Here is a 21,816-nt window from a genome sequence, read left to right on the forward strand (position 1 = left end):
CTAAAATAAGAAACAAAAAACTATAAGATATATAAATAAGAAACTAAAACAGAAATACAAAAAATAGACATTTAAAAGCAAAACTAAAAGACATAAAAAATCAAATGAAAATTTTAAACAAAAACTATAATAGTACCTCAATGATAAGTGTGTCAGTCACTGACAAGTATTGAATTGAGCTCTCTTTCGTGTCTTTTTGCACTTGAACGGTCAAAAACTGTCCGCTTTGGCGAGTAAAGTACAGTTGGTTGTCTTTAGTGAACATAAACAGTTTGGAGAATATCAGATGTATATCAGTGTATTGGATCTGTGTATTGTTAGAGAAATGCTTACTTAATACATTACAATTTAACTAAATTAGATTTTAGTTGATTAAATCTACTGTAGATTTAGTCAATTAAAATCTTATGATATTTTGTCGACTAAAACTAGACTAAAACTAAAACAATTTCCGATGACTAAAATATTACTAAAACTAAATGGCATTTTAGTCAAAAGACTATGACTAAAATTAAATCAAACTTTGCTGTCAAAATTAACACTGATACAGACCTCTCATCTCCCTATAATTTACAGTCTCTGGCCTCACTTTCTTTCCAGTCACGTGAATGCTTCACTTTGCGTGTTGGAATATTTGAAACCAGACCAGTTCTCTATGGGTTTATGGAATATAAAGTCCATTTACACTAAGATTTTTATATATAAGCCTATAGCATATATTACATGATCATATATTCTGCCATATAAACAGTATAAAAAAAAATAAAATAGAGCACCATTTACTTGCATCAGACAACTCTGTTGGTATTATTATAATTAATATTATTATAATTGTTACATTTAATTGATTGCCACACTTTAATATGTGAATTATATTATCAGAAAACTGGACATTTATCGTTGTCAGGCTTTTATTTGTGCTTATGGATGAAACAACAGAGCTGCACTCTCGGGTTTATGGCTGCTGTAAATTTTACCTGCCACAAGATGGCGCTGTTTTCTACACTCCACATGCTTCGATCTTTCCCCGAAACATTTAGAGAAAAACTTCAAAGATTCAAGAGGCTTCATTAAGGCGTTATTTTACTGTCAAATATCGAGAGCACCTTAGTGTGACGCGAGAGCATATAAATGTCCGCTCACGCGCGGATTTCCTCTGCTCTCGCGCAAATCTGCACGCGCGCGCTCAAATATACAGTGCTCTCTTATGAACTGCCTCTCCTCTCGCTCAGATATTGTGTGTGCACACTCAAACTGTTTCCTGCGTGCTCAAACGTGTCCTGCGCGCTCAAACTGCACATGTGCGCTCACGAATCTCTCTGTGCTCTTGCAGAAATTAATTTGCTTTTGGATTAAACACTGTCAAAAGTTATAAACCAATCAGAAGAGAGGACTGAGCCATGAAAATGCTACATGGAATCTTATTGGCTGAGAGTGAACTGCGCTTGGAATTCTTTCGACAAATATATGTATTTTATTTATTCACAATTTAATAATATTTATCAAATGTAACCTAGTCTAACTGCATCACATTACAGGTCAAACCCCTATTTATCTAAACAAACAAACAAAAAATGTTTCTTAAAGTTATTGTTCATACGTTTTGTGTTGAATTTATTTAAAAAATAGGTAACATTTTACAATAAGGTTTTTATTTGTTAACATTAGTTAATGTATTATCTAACATGAACTAACAATGTGCAATACATTACTGTAATTATTAATCTTTGTTAACGTTAAAAGCTGTTTGTTGGTTGTTTACTTCACAGTGCATTTAATAATGTTAACAAATACAACATTTGATTTTGATAACGTACGAGTAAATGTTGAAATTAACATTAACAAATATTAATAAATGCTGAAGAAGAGCAATTCATTATTAGTTAATGTTAACTAATGCAGTTAAATAATGTTAACGCAACCTTATTGTAAAGTATTACCAACAAACATCTTCTGATTTAAGACCGAACAAGATCAGGGTCAAATCGTCATTCCCTTAATACTTAATGTGGAGATCACATATACCACCATAGTCAATTTCTTTTGAGGTCTGGTATAAAACATGACATACAAAAATACCTAAGCTCTTGTGTATGCACGATGAAGCAAAAGAACGCGATCTTATTCCTAAATGACAACGATTCGGTTATGTCTATTAAACCTTTTGAAATTACAATCATACCAGAATATTTAAACCTGCTTTTGCATTGCTGCTGAAAGCAGTGGTCATGTAAGCTATGTTTTAAACAGCTTCACAAAGTGTTTTCAACAACATACTATTGCTACATCTGTGTTGCAAACATTAAATAATAGGTGGTGACCAGTGACTGTTAAAATGTATTTGATGTATCAGAATCATTAATACCAGACCTCAAAAGAAATTGACTATGGTGGTATATGTGATCTCCACATTAAGTATTAAGGGAATGACGATTTGACCCAGATCTTGTTCGGTCTTAAATCAGAAGATATTTGTTGGTAATACTTTACAATAAGGTTGCGTTAACATTATTTAACTGCATTAGTTAACATTAACTAATAATGAATTGCTCTTCGTCAGCATGTATTAATATCTGTTAATGTTAATTTCAACATTTACTCATACGTTATTAAAATCAAATGTTGTATTTGTTAACATTAGTAAATGCACTGTGAAGTAAACAACCAACAAACAGCTTTTAACGTTAACAAAGATTAATAATTACAGTAATGAATTGCACATTGTTAGTTCATGTTAGATAATACATTAACTAATGTTAACAAATAAAAACCTTATTGTAAAATGTTACCTTTTTTTTTTTTTTTTTTTTTTAAATTTCAACATAAAACGTATGACCACAATAACTTTAAGAAACATTTTTTGTTTGTTTGTTTAGATAAATAGGGGTTTGACCTGTAATGTGATGCAGTTAGACTAGGTTACATTTGATAAATATTATTAAATTGTGAATAAATAAAATACATATATTTGTCGAAAGAATTCCAGGCGAAGTTCACTCGCAGCCAATAAGATTCCACGTAGCATTTTCATGGATCAGTCCTCTCTTCTGATTGGTTTATAACTTTTGACAGCGTTTAATCCAAAAGCAAATTAATTTCTGCAAGAGCACGGAGAGATTCGTGAGCGCACAGGACACGTTTGAGCACGCAGGAAACAGTTTGAGTGTGCACACACAATATCTAAGCGAGAGGAGAGGCAGTTCATAAGAGAGCACTGTATATTTGAGCGCGCGCGTCCAGATTTGCGCGAGAGCAGAGGAAATCTGCGCGCGAGCGGACAGATTTGTGCTCGCGCATTACATTGATATGCTCTCGCGTCACAATAATGTGCTCTCGACATTTGACAGTAAAATAACGCTATACTTCATTTCTCCATTTCTAATCTGATGAGGCCGCTTCTCTGTCGCGAGAGTTTTTGACACACGTCGGCATGACATCAGAGCAAGGTCCACACTCTGACACATTTCTAACAGGCATGCATCTCGCGGTGATCACCGGTGTTTGTGCTGAAAGTGATTCCAACCATTTTTGCTATGATTCAAACTAGTTCCACCATGACGTTGTCGTTATAGTCAGTACGAAGTTGGGGTGCTGCAGTAACGCAGCTATCACCGTGTCTACACTGGACGCGAGCGGCACGACAAGACAAGAACCCATTGTAATCGCCGATATTGTAAATACTGGATGCTGCGCGCTACACGACAATTAGTATGTATCTGCTACTCTTTTATAGAACGATTTTTATAGATACTCTTTAGAACGATTTTTAGAACTACATCGTTATCGTTATACGGTAGTTACCGTCCTTTTATTGTGAACAAGATAAGTCATTAGTAGGCTACTGCTAAAGCTTAACATAATAGTTAAAACGGAAATCAGTTTTTGATCTCATGACGTAGTGACAGTGCGTTGTGCTGATATAGATAGTATCGCCTCATGTCCAGGACGGCAATAGAGAGTAAAACCGTTGATTTCTGCTATTTCTAAACGATAGGAGAGAGAGAGAGAGAGAGAGAGAGAGAGAGAGATAACTAAATTAACTACTAAGGGGGGGGGGTGTCAAGTTCAGAAGCCGGGAAATCCCTCGGCAATCGCACCCTGTTTTATAAAAAATAATTTTCATCCACACATTTTCTCACGTTTCGCGTGTGAATTGCAGGATAGTTAGATTTGATAGACCGGTGTTGGCGTCACGATTTTATAAGTTACCCTGACGAAATGTGTGGGATCCTCCTTCATCCATGCTCTCCTCCTGCACTTCAGTTCAGCTCTTTATCGTACAACTTTACATCTGTTATGATTTTCCATTCATCTCTTGGACTAACTGATTGTAAAGGTTCACTGGATCTATCATGTCATCTCAAAGGGATCTGAGGTGTTTAGTTGGATTTGTTGCTGTACTGGGAATTTTAATGGGGAAAATCTCAGGAATTTATGGAAAAGCGACTGTTCATATGGATGGATCCCAGAGACGAGAAAAACAAGAGTCCTTGAGAGGGTGAGTCTCTCTCTCTCTCTCTCTCTCTCACACACACACACACACACACACACACACACACACACACACACACACACACACACACACACACACACACACACATATCAAACTAATGCTGTTATTTTATTAGTATAAGGCTGTGATATGTGGGCTGTTTTGAGTGAGAAACATGCAGTTTTATTACAGAAACATGTATCATATATGAACAGTTTATCTGTGAACTTTTAGACAAGCTATTATTGTTTGTGTGTGCAGATTTCTTCGATTGCTTTGTCTCATAGGTTTCCTTGTACATTTATTATGAAGGTCAATTTGATCTTGAAGCTCATCATTGTTTTTTGCAGACCTAATGTGTGTGGATCTCGTCTGCAGTCCTACTGCTGTCCAGGCTGGAAGACTCTGCCCGGGGGGAACCAGTGTGTTGTGCGTAAGTCAGAGTCCAGATGTTCCTCACACTGTCTCTAGGTTCAATGAGTGTGCTTTTGAATTTCATTGCCTTATGCTATAGATTTATTCTAATAAAAAAATTCTAGGAAGTATATAATGAATTAAAGCTTATTTTATGCCTTGTAGAAATTAAGAAAACATTTTTTATCACCTGCTTAGACACAAATCTGGCAGTAGGGGTTGCCACTAGTTTACTGTTAATTTACAGTTCCATTTATGTTTAAAAACACATAAAATAAACATTTAATTTCAAGATTTACTCTATCATTTATTGAGTTCACATAACTTTTTTTCTATTTAGTGCAATGAACTTTTACTAACATTTGAGTAAGTTAAATTGTTTCATTTAGTAAATTAAACTATTTTCAGCTGTTTTTTTTATTTCACAGTAAGTTTACTTTTTAATTGCTGGCAGCAGAGTATTAATGTTTTTCTTCAATTTTTTTAAACATAGGAGCTGTTTATATGGCACAGTTTTCAACTAAAAATGGAAAACTTTTGAAAATGCAAGGTTTCAAAATGCAAGTTTTTTAAAAACTGTACCATTATTGTCTCCGTGAACATGGTGACGTCACACGCATGCATGTTAGTCCATAGGCGTGTAGTGTTTCTTTACAAAGTGACATCACAAACTACTGACCCACCAGCATAATACAGCGTTTTTTACATAATACAGGGATTGTTGTGACAACATTGTCCGTACATGAAAAATTGAAAGGAAAAACTTTTCTGTTTTTAGGACATTGTTGTTGTGTAAAGCCCTGTTTCCACCGCAGGAACTTAACCCAGGAACTAGGGACTTTGGGCTGGTACTCGGTGTGTTTCCACCGCAGGAACCAGGAACTAAAAAAAGTTCCGGGTAAAATTTCCCCCTCAGAAAAGTCCCTGATGGCGAGGTGGTACACAAGAATGATTACGGTCCGTCACTGACAGGAAGAAACAGTTGCGCGCAGTACTACGTCACCGGACAAAGTAGCCTAATCTCCACGGAACTTTAGACCGCGTGGAAACGCAGAAGGCAACAGGTCTGGGGGGGACAAAAAGTTCCTGGGAGAAATAGTACTGGTACAATTGTTCCGGGTAATTTCGGTGGAAACGCGGCTTAAATGTACCCTACCCAATTTTATTACGGTTAAATATGTTTTGTGGTGTCTTTTATTGTACACCTTTAATCCCACAACAATACCATCAATGTTAAATGAATACTGTTCAGTGTTCATGTGTCCACACCACAAAGAGTGAAATTAACAGACTCAGGCCGGGTTCACACCGCAAGCGGCAGCAGAGCAGAAGCAGCGCGTATTTTTTCGGCGTCCATGTTAACAGATGAGAGCGTTCACACCGCACGCAGAGGCTGCGCGGCAGCGCGGAGCAGGAGCAGAGCAGAAGCAGCAGTGCCGCGATCGTTTCGGCGCTGGGTCTATTTTTGCTGCTCTGCTAACGCTCAATTAAAGTGAAAGTACACCTTTGATGGACAAAATAAAAGTGATTTCACACAAAAAGTGCTCAAAATGCACAGAATAAGCATATCTAGTGTGTTTTAACAAGAATTGAAGTATGTCAGGAGAGAAAATTAATATTAAAAAATATTTATAGAAGATTTACTCATTTAAACGTGTTTTTAATTATTCAGTTTGGGTTAAAGTATGGTTTATTATAGAAAACTAAACTAGCCAGAAAATATGATATATAAACATTATTTTAGTTATTACACAGACAGCCATATAGGCTCTTGCATACCCAAATCAAACCCGAGTTTGCTGTCTTTTTCGCAGAGTTTGCAGTCTTGTAAACATGTTCATGCGTCAGATGATGTAAAACACAAAGCTTACCTTATTCGTGTGCAGCAATGGATGACAGGAGGCTTTTATTTATTTATTTTTATTTAGGCTTTATGTTTATATGTGAGTGTTGTACACCTTGCATGTTAACAAACTTTCAAGACTATCAAGTTTAACAATGACCAATTATAAAAACAAATTTATAGCTGTCTTTGTAAAGAAATGCTCACTTTATATGCAGCTTCGAGCCGCTGCTGTGACGCTGTACAAACGCTTCCAGTGTGAATACTCGCGCGTCTCTGCAGCTGCAGTTCCCACTCACGCGCTGCTTCCGCTCTGCTGCCGCTTGCGGTGTGAACCCGGCATCAGTGTTGCAGTTTATGAGATAATTAAGTGATTAATTAATAATTGAGCATAATGATGAACACCTGCTGTTTACAAGCAGATTCACTGAAGGAAAGAGGAACAACAAGAGCAGAAAAAAGAGAAGAGACAAGCAGAGAGTAACTTCAGCCACAGCCTTAGATGAAATCAACTGAAGATTAAAAGAAGACATTAAGGGCCAGATTTACTAACAGCTTGCGCCAGCGCAGCCCCTCTTTTGGGGTTAAAAAACTACTGTCGGGATTTACTGAAGTGCAGAATTAGTGCTGAAAAAGCATGTCTTAAAGGATTAGTCCACTTTCAAATAAAAATTTCCTGATAATTTACTCACCCCCATTCCGGGATTATTCTCCTAATAGGTGACTTCAATTGGCCCTAAATGGTTGAAGGTCAAAATTTCAGTGCAGCTTCAATGGGCTTTAAACGATACCAGACGAGGAATTTATCTAGTGGGTCTTATCTAGTGAAACGTTTGGTCATTTTCTAAAAAAAAATTAAAAATTATATACGTTTAACCATAGATGCTCATCTTGAACTAGCTTTTTTATTCTTCTTCTGTATTAGAATTCCAGCAGTGTAGACGCTACTAAAAGTATTACTGCCCTCCACAGGTCAAAGTTTGAACTAATTGTTATATACTTGCATTTTATAACTACTTCAACGCTAATTTGCACTGCTGTTGGTAGATTACGTTGGTCGTTATGTAAATGATTTGACTGTGTCTGTGATCTTTAATTTGCTCATCAACAGTAGGCTAGATCACGCGCAAAACTTGCCACTCCCATCGGCGCATTTGTGGAATTGCGCTCTCATGCTAAAAAAATGTTTGTTTCACATTTATGTAAGCGAACCGGACCACGGGTATGTTGTAAACTCCAACGTTAGCCGAGCACAAACGCGAATAGCTGATAATGCATTACATTCTGTAAACAAACGTTGTGCTCCATCCTTGATCATTACTCCAAGTAATAAGACAGAAAAGCTGCATTAATTGACACATTTTTAGACAATATTGGACCCACATTGTGAGTTAGCCGGTTAGCAGGAGACATGCAGACTAAGGGTGTGCATTACACAACATAACATGCAAAACTACGAATTTCGATCGCTAGAAAATATAAACCTCAATTATTAATCGTACATACAGGTTGAGATTCAGAGGAGCAAGCTGGTCCAAATTAAACTGGGCATTGATGCATATTTTAAGACCAAGCATTTTGTGAATCCTGCGTTAAACTCCCCGAGGTTTGAGAAGCAGTCGTCAGTAAAATGACAGGGACACAACAAAAGATTGTACTGCTATTGAAAAATTGAATATCCCTGGCGTCTGTACACGCAATAAATGGGCAATATGTTAATGTTTCATTGTGACGTCACAACGAAACGGCTAAGGATTCATTTTACAAACGACTCGTTTAATTGACTCAGAGTCGATTCTTACTTTTGAGAGACAATAACTTTATATATGATGCACTTTCAGATTTAAAACTTTGCAGGATGTTTTCATGCACTTAGAGCTATGTTACACACAACATGAAAGGTAATTTTCAAAAATCTATAAGGAACACTTTAAACAACTCCACAAACAACATTAACAGCTTCAATTTTTTACTGACCAGATTGACTTTGTTTCTGTCATAATTCTACAAAAGTTCTTACAGTTTAACTCCCTGAGGTCTGAAAACGCTCCAGTGTGTTTTCAGGGTTTTTTTCACATTGCAGCAAAACAGACTTAAAACATTCCGTCATTTTTTGTCATAGAGACATAAGTAATATATCAATTGAAACTATAGAATATTTGTATACACTCAGACTAAAAACAAAATGTTGTGCTTTTTGCAAAATAAAGAAAACTAAAATGATGTATGATCTGTCCTCTCCCTCTGAACAAAGTTTAATCTGATAGTTCTCAGAAAATGAACTGTAACTTAGTGAATACTAATCACAAAAAAATTAGACTTATGTCTAAAAAAACGTTGAAATGTCAGGTTTTAAATCGTGTAAGTCTGTGTTTATGTAATCTGTATGAAAAGAGACACATGTCAGAAATCCGTGATCCCTGCAAGTATGAATTGAAAACACCATTCCTGAAATGTCCTCTTCTTCTTTAGAATAATTTGTGGACTAAAGGTGTACAGAGCACCCTCCGGCTGCAAGTATGAATTGAAAACACCAGCGCTCATAGTGATAACAATGAATATAGAATAAATATAACTCCTCTGTATAGAAAATTGACATAAACATATGAGAATCCATCAATATTTCTCAATGTGAATGCTTAAGCTAAAAACCTATATTCAGACTGTTTGCATCATAGAAATACATTATATTTTTTACATTATTTTAAATTGAGCTCAGACATGATTACAGAGTTTTTTTTCACAGCCTACCTGACTGAAAGGCCTCATTAATATGCAGCACCATTAGGGGTTCTTTATGCGATTCTTTTGTCTTCTCAGGTGTAAATCACCCATTATTCATGATGATTCACGCCTCCACGCATACTGTGTTTCTTGACAAAAAGTGTCTTACAAAAACTAAATCAATATATTGTTTTATATGAAAAAGTAGACATTATAATTTTTACATAATTTTGAAGCAAAAACTCTAGCCTACAACCCCCAATACCCAGAAGTCTTGTAAACACAGATTTAATATATATTTTTGGCCTTATTTCAGTGACTTAATTTTTTTTATTTTTTCAATAACCACGCATAAACGTTATTCCTTCAAAAACACAAACATGTACATACATGTTCCTCACATATTATGGTAGCCTAGTTTGTGCTGAATACAGTGTAATGACACTTTTGTCATTAATGTTTATGAACAACTGAAAAAAGCACAAATGTCAGGGCATGTCAACTTCTCCAGGCCCCCAATCAGCCTCAGACTCCAGAGGGTTAAATTAAATCAGAAAGCCTTTAAACACTCAAGTTACTTCATTCCAGTGACATTTTCTGTTAATATTACCACATGCTCTGTATTGCAGCTATTTGCCGGAACAGCTGTGGTGATGGTTTCTGCTCCAGACCCAACATGTGCACGTGTCCTGGTGGCCAGATAGCCCCAACCTGTGCCACCAAATCATGTATGTTTTATACATTATTTGTTATATTATACAGAATTTTTTTACATTGTACTGTATATTTAACACATTTCTATTCAAAGTAGATTTCGAAAGAAAAAGAAATACAATAAGACTATAGAAAAAGCAGTGAAGTACACATGGCATGTAAAACAGTCATAACCAGTCATAACTTGTGACTATGAAGTATTTCTGTCTCCCTCTCTCTTTTCTTGTTAAAGCCCAGCAATGCAATATCAGATGTATGAATGGAGGGGTGTGTGAAGATGACCATTGCCAGTGTCTAAAGGGATATACAGGAAGCTTTTGTGGTCAGCGTGAGTATACTTTGTGTTTGTGGCCTGAGCCTGCATAATACTTGATGCTTTCCAAACTGCACACATTCAAGACTCAACATGTTGTCACTTATCCTTGTCCATCATTTCAATAGAGTCTACTAAAAACCATTCAGTGTCATCTGTCCTATACTAACCTCTGCAGATCTCAAAACCAGGGGCTCTCTATACCTACCGGTTTGTAAAGAAAAACACAGAACTTTTTCTACTTGTCACAAATGGCATTTCTTCACTTGATGACTCCAACTGATACACCTAAAGACACTGCCACCTCTGCTGCTTCTATTTCAGGTTTATGTGTAGCATCTGAGCCCAGTGGTGCCCTCACCAGAATACTGAACTATGATGAATCTTTGGTATTCTTCACACTTCCCGTTGTTTTAGTATTTATGAGTTTTAATATCCATAGTCTTGTGCATCCACTGCAATTTTAAGTATTCTTGTTCTCTTTTCATCCTCTTCTGTCTTTTGAATTTATGCTGTGTGGTTTGCCCTTTCAATATTTGCACTTGGATCTTACTTTGGATCCTTTTTTTTTTCAATCCATAATTGTGCGAATTATGAGTGTAACTTTCATTAAGCTGTAAACAATCAGTGAAAGTGGCTTGCTCTATAAACACAATGATACTTTTTTTTTAACTGGGTACAATGAGATAACATTATTCTACACACCCTTCAACCATTGAACATTAAAATGATATTAAAAAGTGTAAAAGCATCAACAAAGTACTTTCAACAGACCATGAATAACCCCAAAAGCGTGATTCTTTCCACAGCAATAACGGACGGGTTAAATATCACAGTAGTAATATATATCTGTATTATGTAACATATACTATATTGCCAAAAGTATTGATACACCCCTCCAAATCTTAGTATTCAGGTGTTCCAATCACTTCCATGGCCACAGGTGTATAAAATAAAGCACCTAGGCATGCAGACTGCTTCTACAAACATTTGTGAAAGAATGGGTCACTCTCAGGAGCTCAGTGAATTCAAGTGTGGTACCATCAGTGGCATAACTTTGTTTTAAAAAGTGGGTAGGACAGGAATGTGTATGTGGGGGGGGTATTGTAATTGTATTATTACAATAATAATATAATAATATTAAAGGGGTGGTTGCATGCGATTTCACTTTTTTAACTTTAGTTAGTGTGTAATGTTGCTACTTGAGCATAAACAGTATCTGCAAAGTTACAGCGCTGAAAGTTCAATGCACACGGAGATATTGTCTTTTAAAGTTATGGCAGTTTAAAGCCTACAAAAACAGGCAGTTTGGACTACAACAAGCTTCTTCCCAGGTTGGTGACATCATAAACCCTTGCTATTAACATAAACACTGCCCCCAGGAACACGCAACAAAGTGGGCGAGGCCATGTGGCACAGCATAATGGAAGCGGAAGAGTTGTTTACACCGAACGCGAGCTGTGCAACGCGTCAAAAGATATAGAACCCATTATATTCTGTGATATTTTCTACACTGGATGTGGTGCTGAAGACAGTTTCCAGAATCTACACGAGTTTAATGCTGGATTTACACAAAGACTTTTACTGAAAGATGAAGCAGTTCCCACTTTAAAAGCAGAAGCAGTTGTTTATCGCTCCCAAACTGTAAGAACGTTTTATTGTCTTTTAAACGTAATGTTATAGTTCTGTTGCTGTTTTTAATGCATCAAGGACATATACAAAGAGCAACTTGTTTCTGCTAGCCAGTTAGCTAAGTTCTAGTGCAACAAACACCAACAAACTTCTATGTTCATAGACAAACAGTTGTTCATGCTATAAATTAAGATACCTTCACAAAAATGCGACTACTCAGTCATGTATTCGGCAACAGTAAAGCTTTAATCAGGATAAAACTGTATATTGAAAGCTAACAAACAGCAGTGACAGCATCTAAACACTTTGACACAAATACTAAATGAAATACCATCCATAAACGTCCTTTAAAAGCTGCGATTGGAGAGGTTCTGCCTGACCCTTTTCATCTGGGTCTGATTCGGCTCAATTCGATACAGCAATATAGGCGCTATTATTTACTTTCCACCTAAGCGCGTAACTACGAATGGTAAGGGGCGTGGCGTTTCCGGATGCTTCAGCGAATCACGACAGACTGGGCCAGTTACCAACCTGCTGACCAATCTGAGCACATTGCGTATGTCGGAGGGAGTGGCTTCATAGAAGCAGGAAGTCAAACGAGCCGTTCATATGACAGTGGAAACTGAGGTGTAGAATTAAGATAAAATATATGAAAAATACAGCATTTAAAAAAACCCCCGAAGCATTAAGACATGTTAAACTGTGCACCCAAAACACAATCAAGCCTAGAAAAAAACCACATAACCACCCCTTTAAAATGAATATGATAGTTTCTTCCTTACATCTGCTATAATACAATATGTCTCGAGAGTATGTATATTAGTTAATAAATACGTGGATCCGCTGATGAAAATAGATTGTCCTGATGGACTGCAGGCATTATTTTCGTTTAGCATGCAAGAGATTCTGGGTTCGAATCCAACCATGTGTGATTTATTTTTATTTTTTTCTCATTAAAACCAAAGATGTTCGTCAGTGATTGTATATCAAGAGCAGGGACACGTTTATGTGTATTTTGTTTTGTGATTTCAGCGTAACGAATAGAAAGTCTCCGCAACAGCGATAGATTGAAGGACTGCGCAGTGTGCACGAGCGCCAAGAGAACACTGTTGCGCCTCTGATAACAGTGACAACGAGCACTCAACATGATTTCAAAAACAACACACCCCAGCACCAGATCGCCTATTAACACAAATTGATAATCAATTAGAGGTGTTTCTTTTGTATTAGATATCCGCGACCCATTCAAAAAGTGGTGGGGACATGTCCCACCTGCAAATTACGCCTATGGGTACCATGATAGGTTGCCACCTGTGCAATAAATCCATGAAATTTCCCTCACTACTAAATATTCCACGGTCAACAGTTAGTGGTATCATAACAAAGTGGAAGCAACTGGGAACAACAGCAACTCAGCCACAAAGTGGTAGGCCACGTTATACTCATTATGTCTGAAAATAAAACATGAAGGAAATTTGACAGCTCATTCAGTCAAACTGATGGATAAGCTTTATTTGTAGGGAAACCTTATGATTTGAAATGATTCCTTTCAGTCTTTTCGAATGGAAGTTCCCCAAACCAGAAGTGCCACCCACAATATGCTCGTCAGGAATACGGTGGATAGTGTCACAGTCTATTGGAGTCTTTGACAGTCGGTATCTTGCCTCTTACAAATCTCCCCATTCATATTGAATACATCCACCTCCATATATTGGATTTTATCATCTGTGTCAATTGGTGCTCATGGCACTTTCCTGAATGATCTAGAGTTTCTTCTCAGGCTCCTACTAGAACAGTGCATCCCAGCTCTGGTCCTGTAGTAACCCAGCACTGCACATTTCCCTCTGCTCGTCTCCCTAATCAAGCACATCAGTGCTTATCAAACCTGTCCTGGGGACCCCCACTACTGCACATTTTTGATTGTTTCCTTTGTAAGATACACCCAGTTCTCGTCTTGCAGCCTCTACTATTGAGCTGGTGAGTTATATCAGGTGTGTGGGGGCTTCCAGGACAGGTTTGAGTTTGTCCTCTCTGGACAACCTGGTCCCTTCTTATATCCTCTGAATGCTAATGATTGGCTTGTTTTTATTCCACATAAATTCTCTGTCACATATTTGCTAAGGTCTTCCAGGTCCTGCTAGAGTTCAGTTCAGTGATATCCCCACTTGCCCAAATCAACCAACCTCTCAGTCCTTGAAACGATCATCAGTCATATTACAACAATGCTTCAAAGATCAAGTCTGACACATTTCAAATCAAGTTTTATTTGAAATAAAGACAGCACATTTATCTGAACTACTAACACACTACTTGTTTTGATTATATACATGAGCAAGAAGCCCATCTAGGTGTTTGTACCATAACATGCTGGCTAGGAATTAGTTAGCAACTGAATTGAGGACTTGTTGTACAGGAACATAGTCACTCCTTACTCCATAGACTGAGGTTCAGCTAATGTTCACAGTGCTCAAAGCCTACCTGTATTTTTCTCAATGGAATGCATACAAACTAACAATTATGTTTTAAAGGATCTGCAGGTGTCCTGCTCTGTCATAAACTTCTATAATCAACATAGACCTCTACAGGTTTTCCATGGTTGCAGCAAATATAAATCATCCAGAGAAGCAGTCTTTTCTGTAGGAATTCAAGGCTTTGCTCATAGACTATAAAGGGCAGTTCAAAGCTCTTGGCTCTTGTCTGTTTGGCACTCAGCTAGCACTGAAAGTTTCTTTGATTCTGGTTCTAAAGCCATGGCCTTTTGCCAAGGTTTTGAAATGCAAGATGAGCAACAATAACCTGTCTGGACAGTACCGGTGTTAACAGCCGGCCTGTAGTAAGCTAGTCATAATCACTGTTCAGTTATAAGTCAGTGCTGTAGACTTTAAAGGTTCCGTTTTTCGTGTTTTTTTGAAGCTTTGATTGTGTTTATAGTGTCCAATATAACATGTGTTCATGTTTCACGTGTAAAAAAACACAGTATTTTTCACATAATTTACTCATCTTTATACCGCTGTTTCCACTGTCATAAAAACGGGCTGATGACTTCCTTGTTCTATGAAGTCCCTCCTTCAAAAATACGTAACGAGGACATGGCGACAAACACACTCTACAAACGCAACTCTTGCTCTTCTCCGTGGGAGCGAAACAAGACCACGCCCCCTTTTTTGTGTATTCCTGTGGGCGGAGGTTAGTCAAAAAACTGTTTTAGTGATGTCATTAAAGAAGGAAGTAGAGGGATGTAGTCCAAACTGGCCGTTCAATGTAGGCGACTTCTGTTAAATAAAATATCTCGCTAGGCATTGAACTTTGAGCTTTAAAATTTTACAGATTTTATTTATACTCTAACAACAACATTACACACTAACTAAAGTTTGAAACATGGGATCACGAAGAACGGGACCCTTAAGATTAAGATGATTTAAATGTTTTTCGCATAGGACATCAGGCAATAATACCTGACCTAATGGCATTTAGCCCACTTTCATCATCAAATCATGTAGGGCAGGTCATATATTTTGTCTTTTATGTGAAGAATGTGTGTGACCTGTAGATCTTAAAGGGTTAGTTCACCCAAAAAAGAAAATTCTGTCATCAATTACTCAACCTCATGTTGTTCTAAACCCACAATCATCTTTGGAACACAATTTAAAGACCCCCAGTGGTGAAAATCAAGTTTTTAATGTTGTTTATATGTCTGTGTGGTGTTTTTAATAGTCTTTAAGACAAACCATGTGCAAATTCATAAGTCAGCACCATTGCTGAGTATTTTATGTTTGAAACTGCAGTAAACAAAGACAGTCTAAAACCCACGGTTTGAAATCATGGGTGTTTGTGACGTCACAGACTACCTTGTAACCAATCACAACAACCTGCTGGCAGGCTTTAGCATATCATTAACTATGACTGCTCTGAAGCAGGAAAGTCTCGAGAGAAGCCAGGTTATCCCGGTAATTTTTCTATGAAAAATTGTGTAGATTTAGCAATATAGCGAGTCTATTACAATGATATGATGAACTATATGCCTTTCTCCACTGATGTTCTGAGTTGTTCAATGCGTTTGTAGGGATACTGATTGTTAGAAGGCAGCTGTCTGACTCTGAGATGAAGAACAGGAACGGTGTGCAGTAGCAACACATTATCAGCTGTTTGATAACGTAGTCAAGCAAAAGGCTAATTAGCCTAAATTAATTCATATTAATCAATGACAGTCGCAAGGGCTGTGCCAAGTGTGCGAGCCACGGTGCAAGCGCTTAGGGGCTCGCGCCAAAGTAAAGTGACAGTTGACTTGAAGTAAAGCCAATAAAGTTCATGTTTTTGTTCTCCGAAATATTTTAATACTATAAAACTATAAAAGCTAAAACAATATTGCTCTGTGTGCGTGTGACCGTGATTCATGTGCTTATGTCAGTCAGTGTGGAATTTTGGCCGCCTCTGGAATGGATCAAACCATAGATATTAGCCTACCTGATAAGTTGAAGTAAATACGCTGGAAATCTGCGCTATTTCATGTAACCTACGGATAAGGCACGGGCGCCTGCAGGATTTCATCTGAATGTTTTTTTAAATCTAAAAAAACTCCAAAAAGCAACGGAATTGTCAAACATCCATTTGGTGCATGTTCACAGAGGAAAATGGCTGCTTGTTCTCTTGACACTGTCTGATTTACTGAGAAATCGCTTCAGGTGATTCAGTGAGAGAGCAGTCCAAACAAATGCAAGTGGATTCAGTCCGTTTTGCAAAGGTGTTTTACCAATTCATAATTTAAAACAATTTAAGCTTCAGAAAATATGTGAGCAGTCCAGTTGCACAGCTGTTAAACTGAATATATGAAGCGAAGCAAGTTTTTTCTTAAATATCTACAACACAAACAACAAATTGCTCATCACTACAGCAACAGTAGACTCTCCGAGCTGGCGTGAGCGAGTGGAGGCGGGGCTAATTTGCATATTCATTGATTCGTATATATTAAATGAGGCAAGGGTGTAGAGTTGCATTCAAGCTATTTTAAGGCATGAAGAATTTTTTTTCACTTTAATTTTTTTTTTTTAAATATGTCATTTTGGTGATTAAAGATGAGTTTTAAGGGATAAAATAATTGACTACAGGAAGACTTTAAGATAATTTTGATGAAATCTGAGAGCTCTCTGACTCGTCCATAGACAGCAATTTATTTACCACTGTCAAGGCCCAGAAAGGTACTAACAGGGTTTCCGCGGGGTCTTAAAAAGTCTTAAAAAGTCTAAAATTCTGAACTTTAAATTTAAGGCCTTAAAAAGTCTTAAAAACGGCCAGATTTTCATCAGAGGTCTTAAATTTCATTTAGTCAGGTCTTACATTTTTTTACCCATTTCCAGAAACGCTACCTGCTGAAAGTTATTACAAAGTAGCAAAAAAGTAGCGAGTCGTAGTTCTTTCTGGGGTATATTGGTGTTGGTATACGCGGTGATAAAACTACCGATCCCGTGATAAATGTAATACCTGCCCGCGAAATACGTCTGCGTCTCCTCAGAGTTTGTTAAAGTTCGGCTACGTGTGGAAAATGGGAAAGTGTACTTTCAACGAGACATGGCTAGATCACAGCGATTTCTGCTGTTGGTTACAAGCGGTACCCAGCTCCAGGTACGAGGCTCACTGCAAACTTTGCAAAAAAAAAAAAAAAAAATCAGTTAGAGAGTCTGGGTGTGAAGCGGTGTAAAGGCGCTGGAGTCACACGCCAGAGCGGAGAAACACAAGCTAGCCGCAAAATCCCTTCAGCGGACTCAGCCAATTAGCCTCACCACTGCCGTCGTCCTCCTCAATGCTTGGTCCCTCCGGTCTCCAGCGCAATATCATCACAGCTCCGTCGAACAACCTTCGGGGTACTTTTGGAGCGACTGACACATCGAAAGCCGAGGTGCTTTGGATACTACACACGGTGACTAAACAAACACCACTCATTTAATAGCAACAGTGAGATTAGCGATCTCTTCCAAGTGATGTTCCCTGATTCAGTAATCGCGAAGCCGTTCTCTTGCGGGCCCAACAAGATCGCTTATGGCGAGATTTGGATTGGGGGAGTTTATAAAGAGGGAATTGATTCGTACTCTTACCGGGCCGTATGTCGTAACCATAGGTCGTAACGTTCAATGAAAGCCAAAATCAGACCAACAGGACCATTGTTCTGGAACAATGAAATAGTTTAGTCGAGGTACCTGGGCTCACAGTTCATGGGACAGTGCGGGACACACACACACACACACACACACACACACATACATACATATATCAGATAATCCATGTTAGATAGATACTTACCTCGGGATAATTAGAGTATCTATCTATCTAAAATAGATTATCTGGTGTGTGTGTGTGTGTGTGTGCTACATTGGTTGTTACATGGGTTGGAGTAGCCTGTTCAATCTTTATTAGGCTATTAATATGCTGTTTTGTAATGTAAATAAATAATGAAATGAAATCTATTCTATTTGAGGGCAAGTTTGTTTTAGCCTATTTTCATTTTGGGCCTAAGGTTTTGGGCATTTGGCACATTGATGTGTGTGGAAGGTTACTAATGTGATTGCTTTATCTGTAAATTAAATAAATGCTTTTTCAATGACTGAATTCATTGAAATAAAATGATTTTTTCAGAATTTCTTTGATTTGAATATTTTTTGGTAATGCGTCGTGTAGGTCTTAAATTTCAGTCTTTATGGTCTTAAAATGTCTTAAAAAGGTCTTAAATTTGACTTACTGAAACCTGCATAAACCCTGACTAAAGACATTGTTAAAATAGTCCATGTGACTACAGTGGTTTAACCTTAATTTTATGAAGCAATGAGAATGCTTTTTGTGTGCAAAAACAAAAATAACGGCTTTATTCAACAATCTCTTCTCTTCCATGTCAGTCTCATATGCAGCTAAGTATTAAGCACAGTGCAGCGCTTCCATATTCAACGTCAGAACGGCAACTCATTATTGGCCTGCTCCTGTATCAGCATCACAAATACTGAGCCGGTGTTCGGATGTAAACACAGAAGAGCTGCACTACGTGTACTACGTCAGTTGCGTAGAAGACTGACATATAAGAGAAGAGATGGTTGAATAAAGTCATTATTTTATTATTATTGTTTTTGCTCGCAAAAAATATTCTTGTCACTTCATAAAATTAAGGTTGTACCACTGTAGTCATGTAGACTATTTTAACGATGTCTTTAGTACCTTTCTGGGCCTTGACAGTGGTAATTAAATTGCTGTCTATGGAGGAGTCAGAGAGCTCTCGGATTTCATAAAAAAATATCTTAATCTGTGTTCTGAAGATGAATGAAGGGCTTATGGGTTTGGAAAGATATGAGGGTGAGTAATTAATGAGAGAATTTTCATTTTTGGGTGAAATAACCCTTTAAGAGGATCAAATTAGTCCCACTATTGAAACAGTTTTAATGCAGGTGGTTTTGTTTCAGCTGTCTGTGAGAAGACCTGTCAGAATGGTGGACGCTGCATTGGACCAAACCGCTGTGCGTGTGTATATGGCTTCACTGGGCCGCAGTGTGAGAGAGGTAAGAACAACCAATCACAAAACTGTGACTTATTGGCAGCAGCATATTTGTGCACACATTCAAAAACTAGTGTTGTTAACATGTTCATTAAAGGCAATGCATACAATAATCTACTGGCACAATTAATCATAACTCCTGACATAAACATAAATTATGCATTAGGTAATATTTGGTAATATTGTACAATAAGGTTAGGTTTGTTGGATGCGTCATTAACATTAATCTTGCAGCATTTATTAATCTTACTTAATGTTAATTTCTACATACTAGTACATTTCAGTGCCAAACATTTCAATGTGTATGGTAAAGCTATACATTTTTTTTTTTTCTTTTCACTCCGAAGTTTTCACTGAAATAACCCTTAATCCGCTCTGTTCATTTATTATTCTTTTTAGTGACAAATTTATTGGTCAGTGTTTTCTTCAAAGTTTCTTTTTCATTGTTTCATATAGTGTTGTCACGGTACCAAAATTCCAGAAGTTGGTACCAATACCAGTAAAATTTTATGATTCTTGGTACCAATTTCGGTACCACAGGAAAATCTGTTTGAACTATTTTACTATTATATTTAATTAGCCTATTTTTAAAAACACATTAAATATGATGGTTATCATACAGATAAATATTTGGAGCGTGTGTGTATGTTTGTGTGTGTATATATATACCTCAGTGAAATAAATTTTGAAATATAAAAAAATAAATAAATGCTCAAACATCCATTTTGACACAGACATGCGTGTTTATTTTAGCTATTCCTTCAGTAAAACACACTATGAAATAAAAACTATGAAATAAATATCAGTAAATAATGGTAACCTAAATAATAAGAAAGTTAAGTATTATTCTAAAAAAAACATTTGTTTTTTATTTCCACACAAAGATGCTTCATATAGCCGCTCTGCTCTTTGAGAGGGATGTGGGACACGAGCAGGAAAGAGATCATTTCTCTTCAATAATATCTTCATGTTGTCTCCTGATGTTACAAGCAGCTGACACTTGTTGTAAAAGGTCTGAAGAGTTAGTTTTATCTTCAGACATTCAGGCTATGTTTGATTTTGCACTGCCAGAGAAAGTGAAACTAAAAATCACCAGCGTGTGTGAAACGCGGTATACAAATAAATTTGACATGCCTTATAAAGTCTAGGTCTAATAACAAGCACAAACTGTGTTAAATAGAAATTGACATGCAAGCCAAAAGGTTTCTGTCCTATGGTGTTTTTCTACTTTACCACAGTAAAGAATGCGAATATGATAGGCCTAATTAAAAGAACGAAAGGAAGAAATGTTTATAATCCCCTGCATGAGTGAAGATTTGGGAAAAGAAACAGAGATTCCATGTTCAGTGGAATAACTAATGGAATATTGTTAAATTTTGTGCTAAACAGGTGACCAGATCTCGAGTCGCAAAACATAATACAATAAAGCCAACACAGCTTACGTACCTCTCTCATTCGGCATGAACCAAAATGATTCCATGGCTGCGATGTCACATTTAATTGCTAACCTATTAGCCTATTTCTTCTGTAAACAAAGCTTTGTGCTTCACTCATGTCTTATTCACGTAAAATACTGGCACAGCCCTATCAGTGGGTACCGAATATACCTGGATACTCGGTACTCCTGGAACTACAGAAATGCTAGTATCATCACATTTTCAAAATTTCAGTACCAACTTGGTACCGAAGTCACAAAATGTCATTATTTTCTATCAGCGGCTCCCAGCTACAACTTCAGAGGCTGTTCATAATCCTGCCTTGCCACTCACATACAGCAGTTTTCCATTAAATTACATTATATTTTTCTCAGATTATTGTATACTGACTTCACCCTAGGCTGGTAGATACATTGCATTTTGCATTAGTGTGACGCAGTGTGGCACTTCTCGTCCGGTGTGGCTTTATGATCCCTTGTGAGGTTTCTTTGACAGATACTTTCACATATCTTTTGTGTAGTTTTGGTTCTTTGACTTTAGTTACCTTGGCTGTGTTTAGTCCCAGTGTCATTTATTCCTATAGTTACACATTGGTTCATTGATTAGTCCCACCTGTATCTTGTTTGATCCTTCATTTATCCTGTATATTTATACCTGTTTGGTTCAATCCTTTTTTGGTTTGGTGCTCCTGTGGTTTTTCCTGTGCTTCTGTGTTCC

General features: G+C 37.2%; 1 protein-coding gene across 1 annotated transcript in view; it reads left to right on the forward strand.

Moving 5' to 3' along the window:
- Nucleotides 1-4,412: 4,412 nt before the first annotated feature.
- Nucleotides 4,413-21,816, forward strand: part of LOC137028415 (fibrillin-2) — a 148,856-nt gene continuing 131,452 nt past the window's right edge. The window contains exons 1-5 of the mRNA XM_067397170.1: nt 4,413-4,498; nt 4,843-4,925; nt 10,103-10,201; nt 10,420-10,515; nt 19,572-19,667. Of these exons, the coding sequence (XP_067253271.1) occupies nt 4,413-4,498; nt 4,843-4,925; nt 10,103-10,201; nt 10,420-10,515; nt 19,572-19,667 (460 nt within the window). The remainder of the gene's footprint in view (nt 4,499-4,842; nt 4,926-10,102; nt 10,202-10,419; nt 10,516-19,571; nt 19,668-21,816) is intronic.

This window comes from Chanodichthys erythropterus, chromosome 10 (assembly GCF_024489055.1).
Source record: "Chanodichthys erythropterus isolate Z2021 chromosome 10, ASM2448905v1, whole genome shotgun sequence".
Classification (NCBI taxonomy): domain Eukaryota; kingdom Metazoa; phylum Chordata; class Actinopteri; order Cypriniformes; family Xenocyprididae; genus Chanodichthys; species Chanodichthys erythropterus.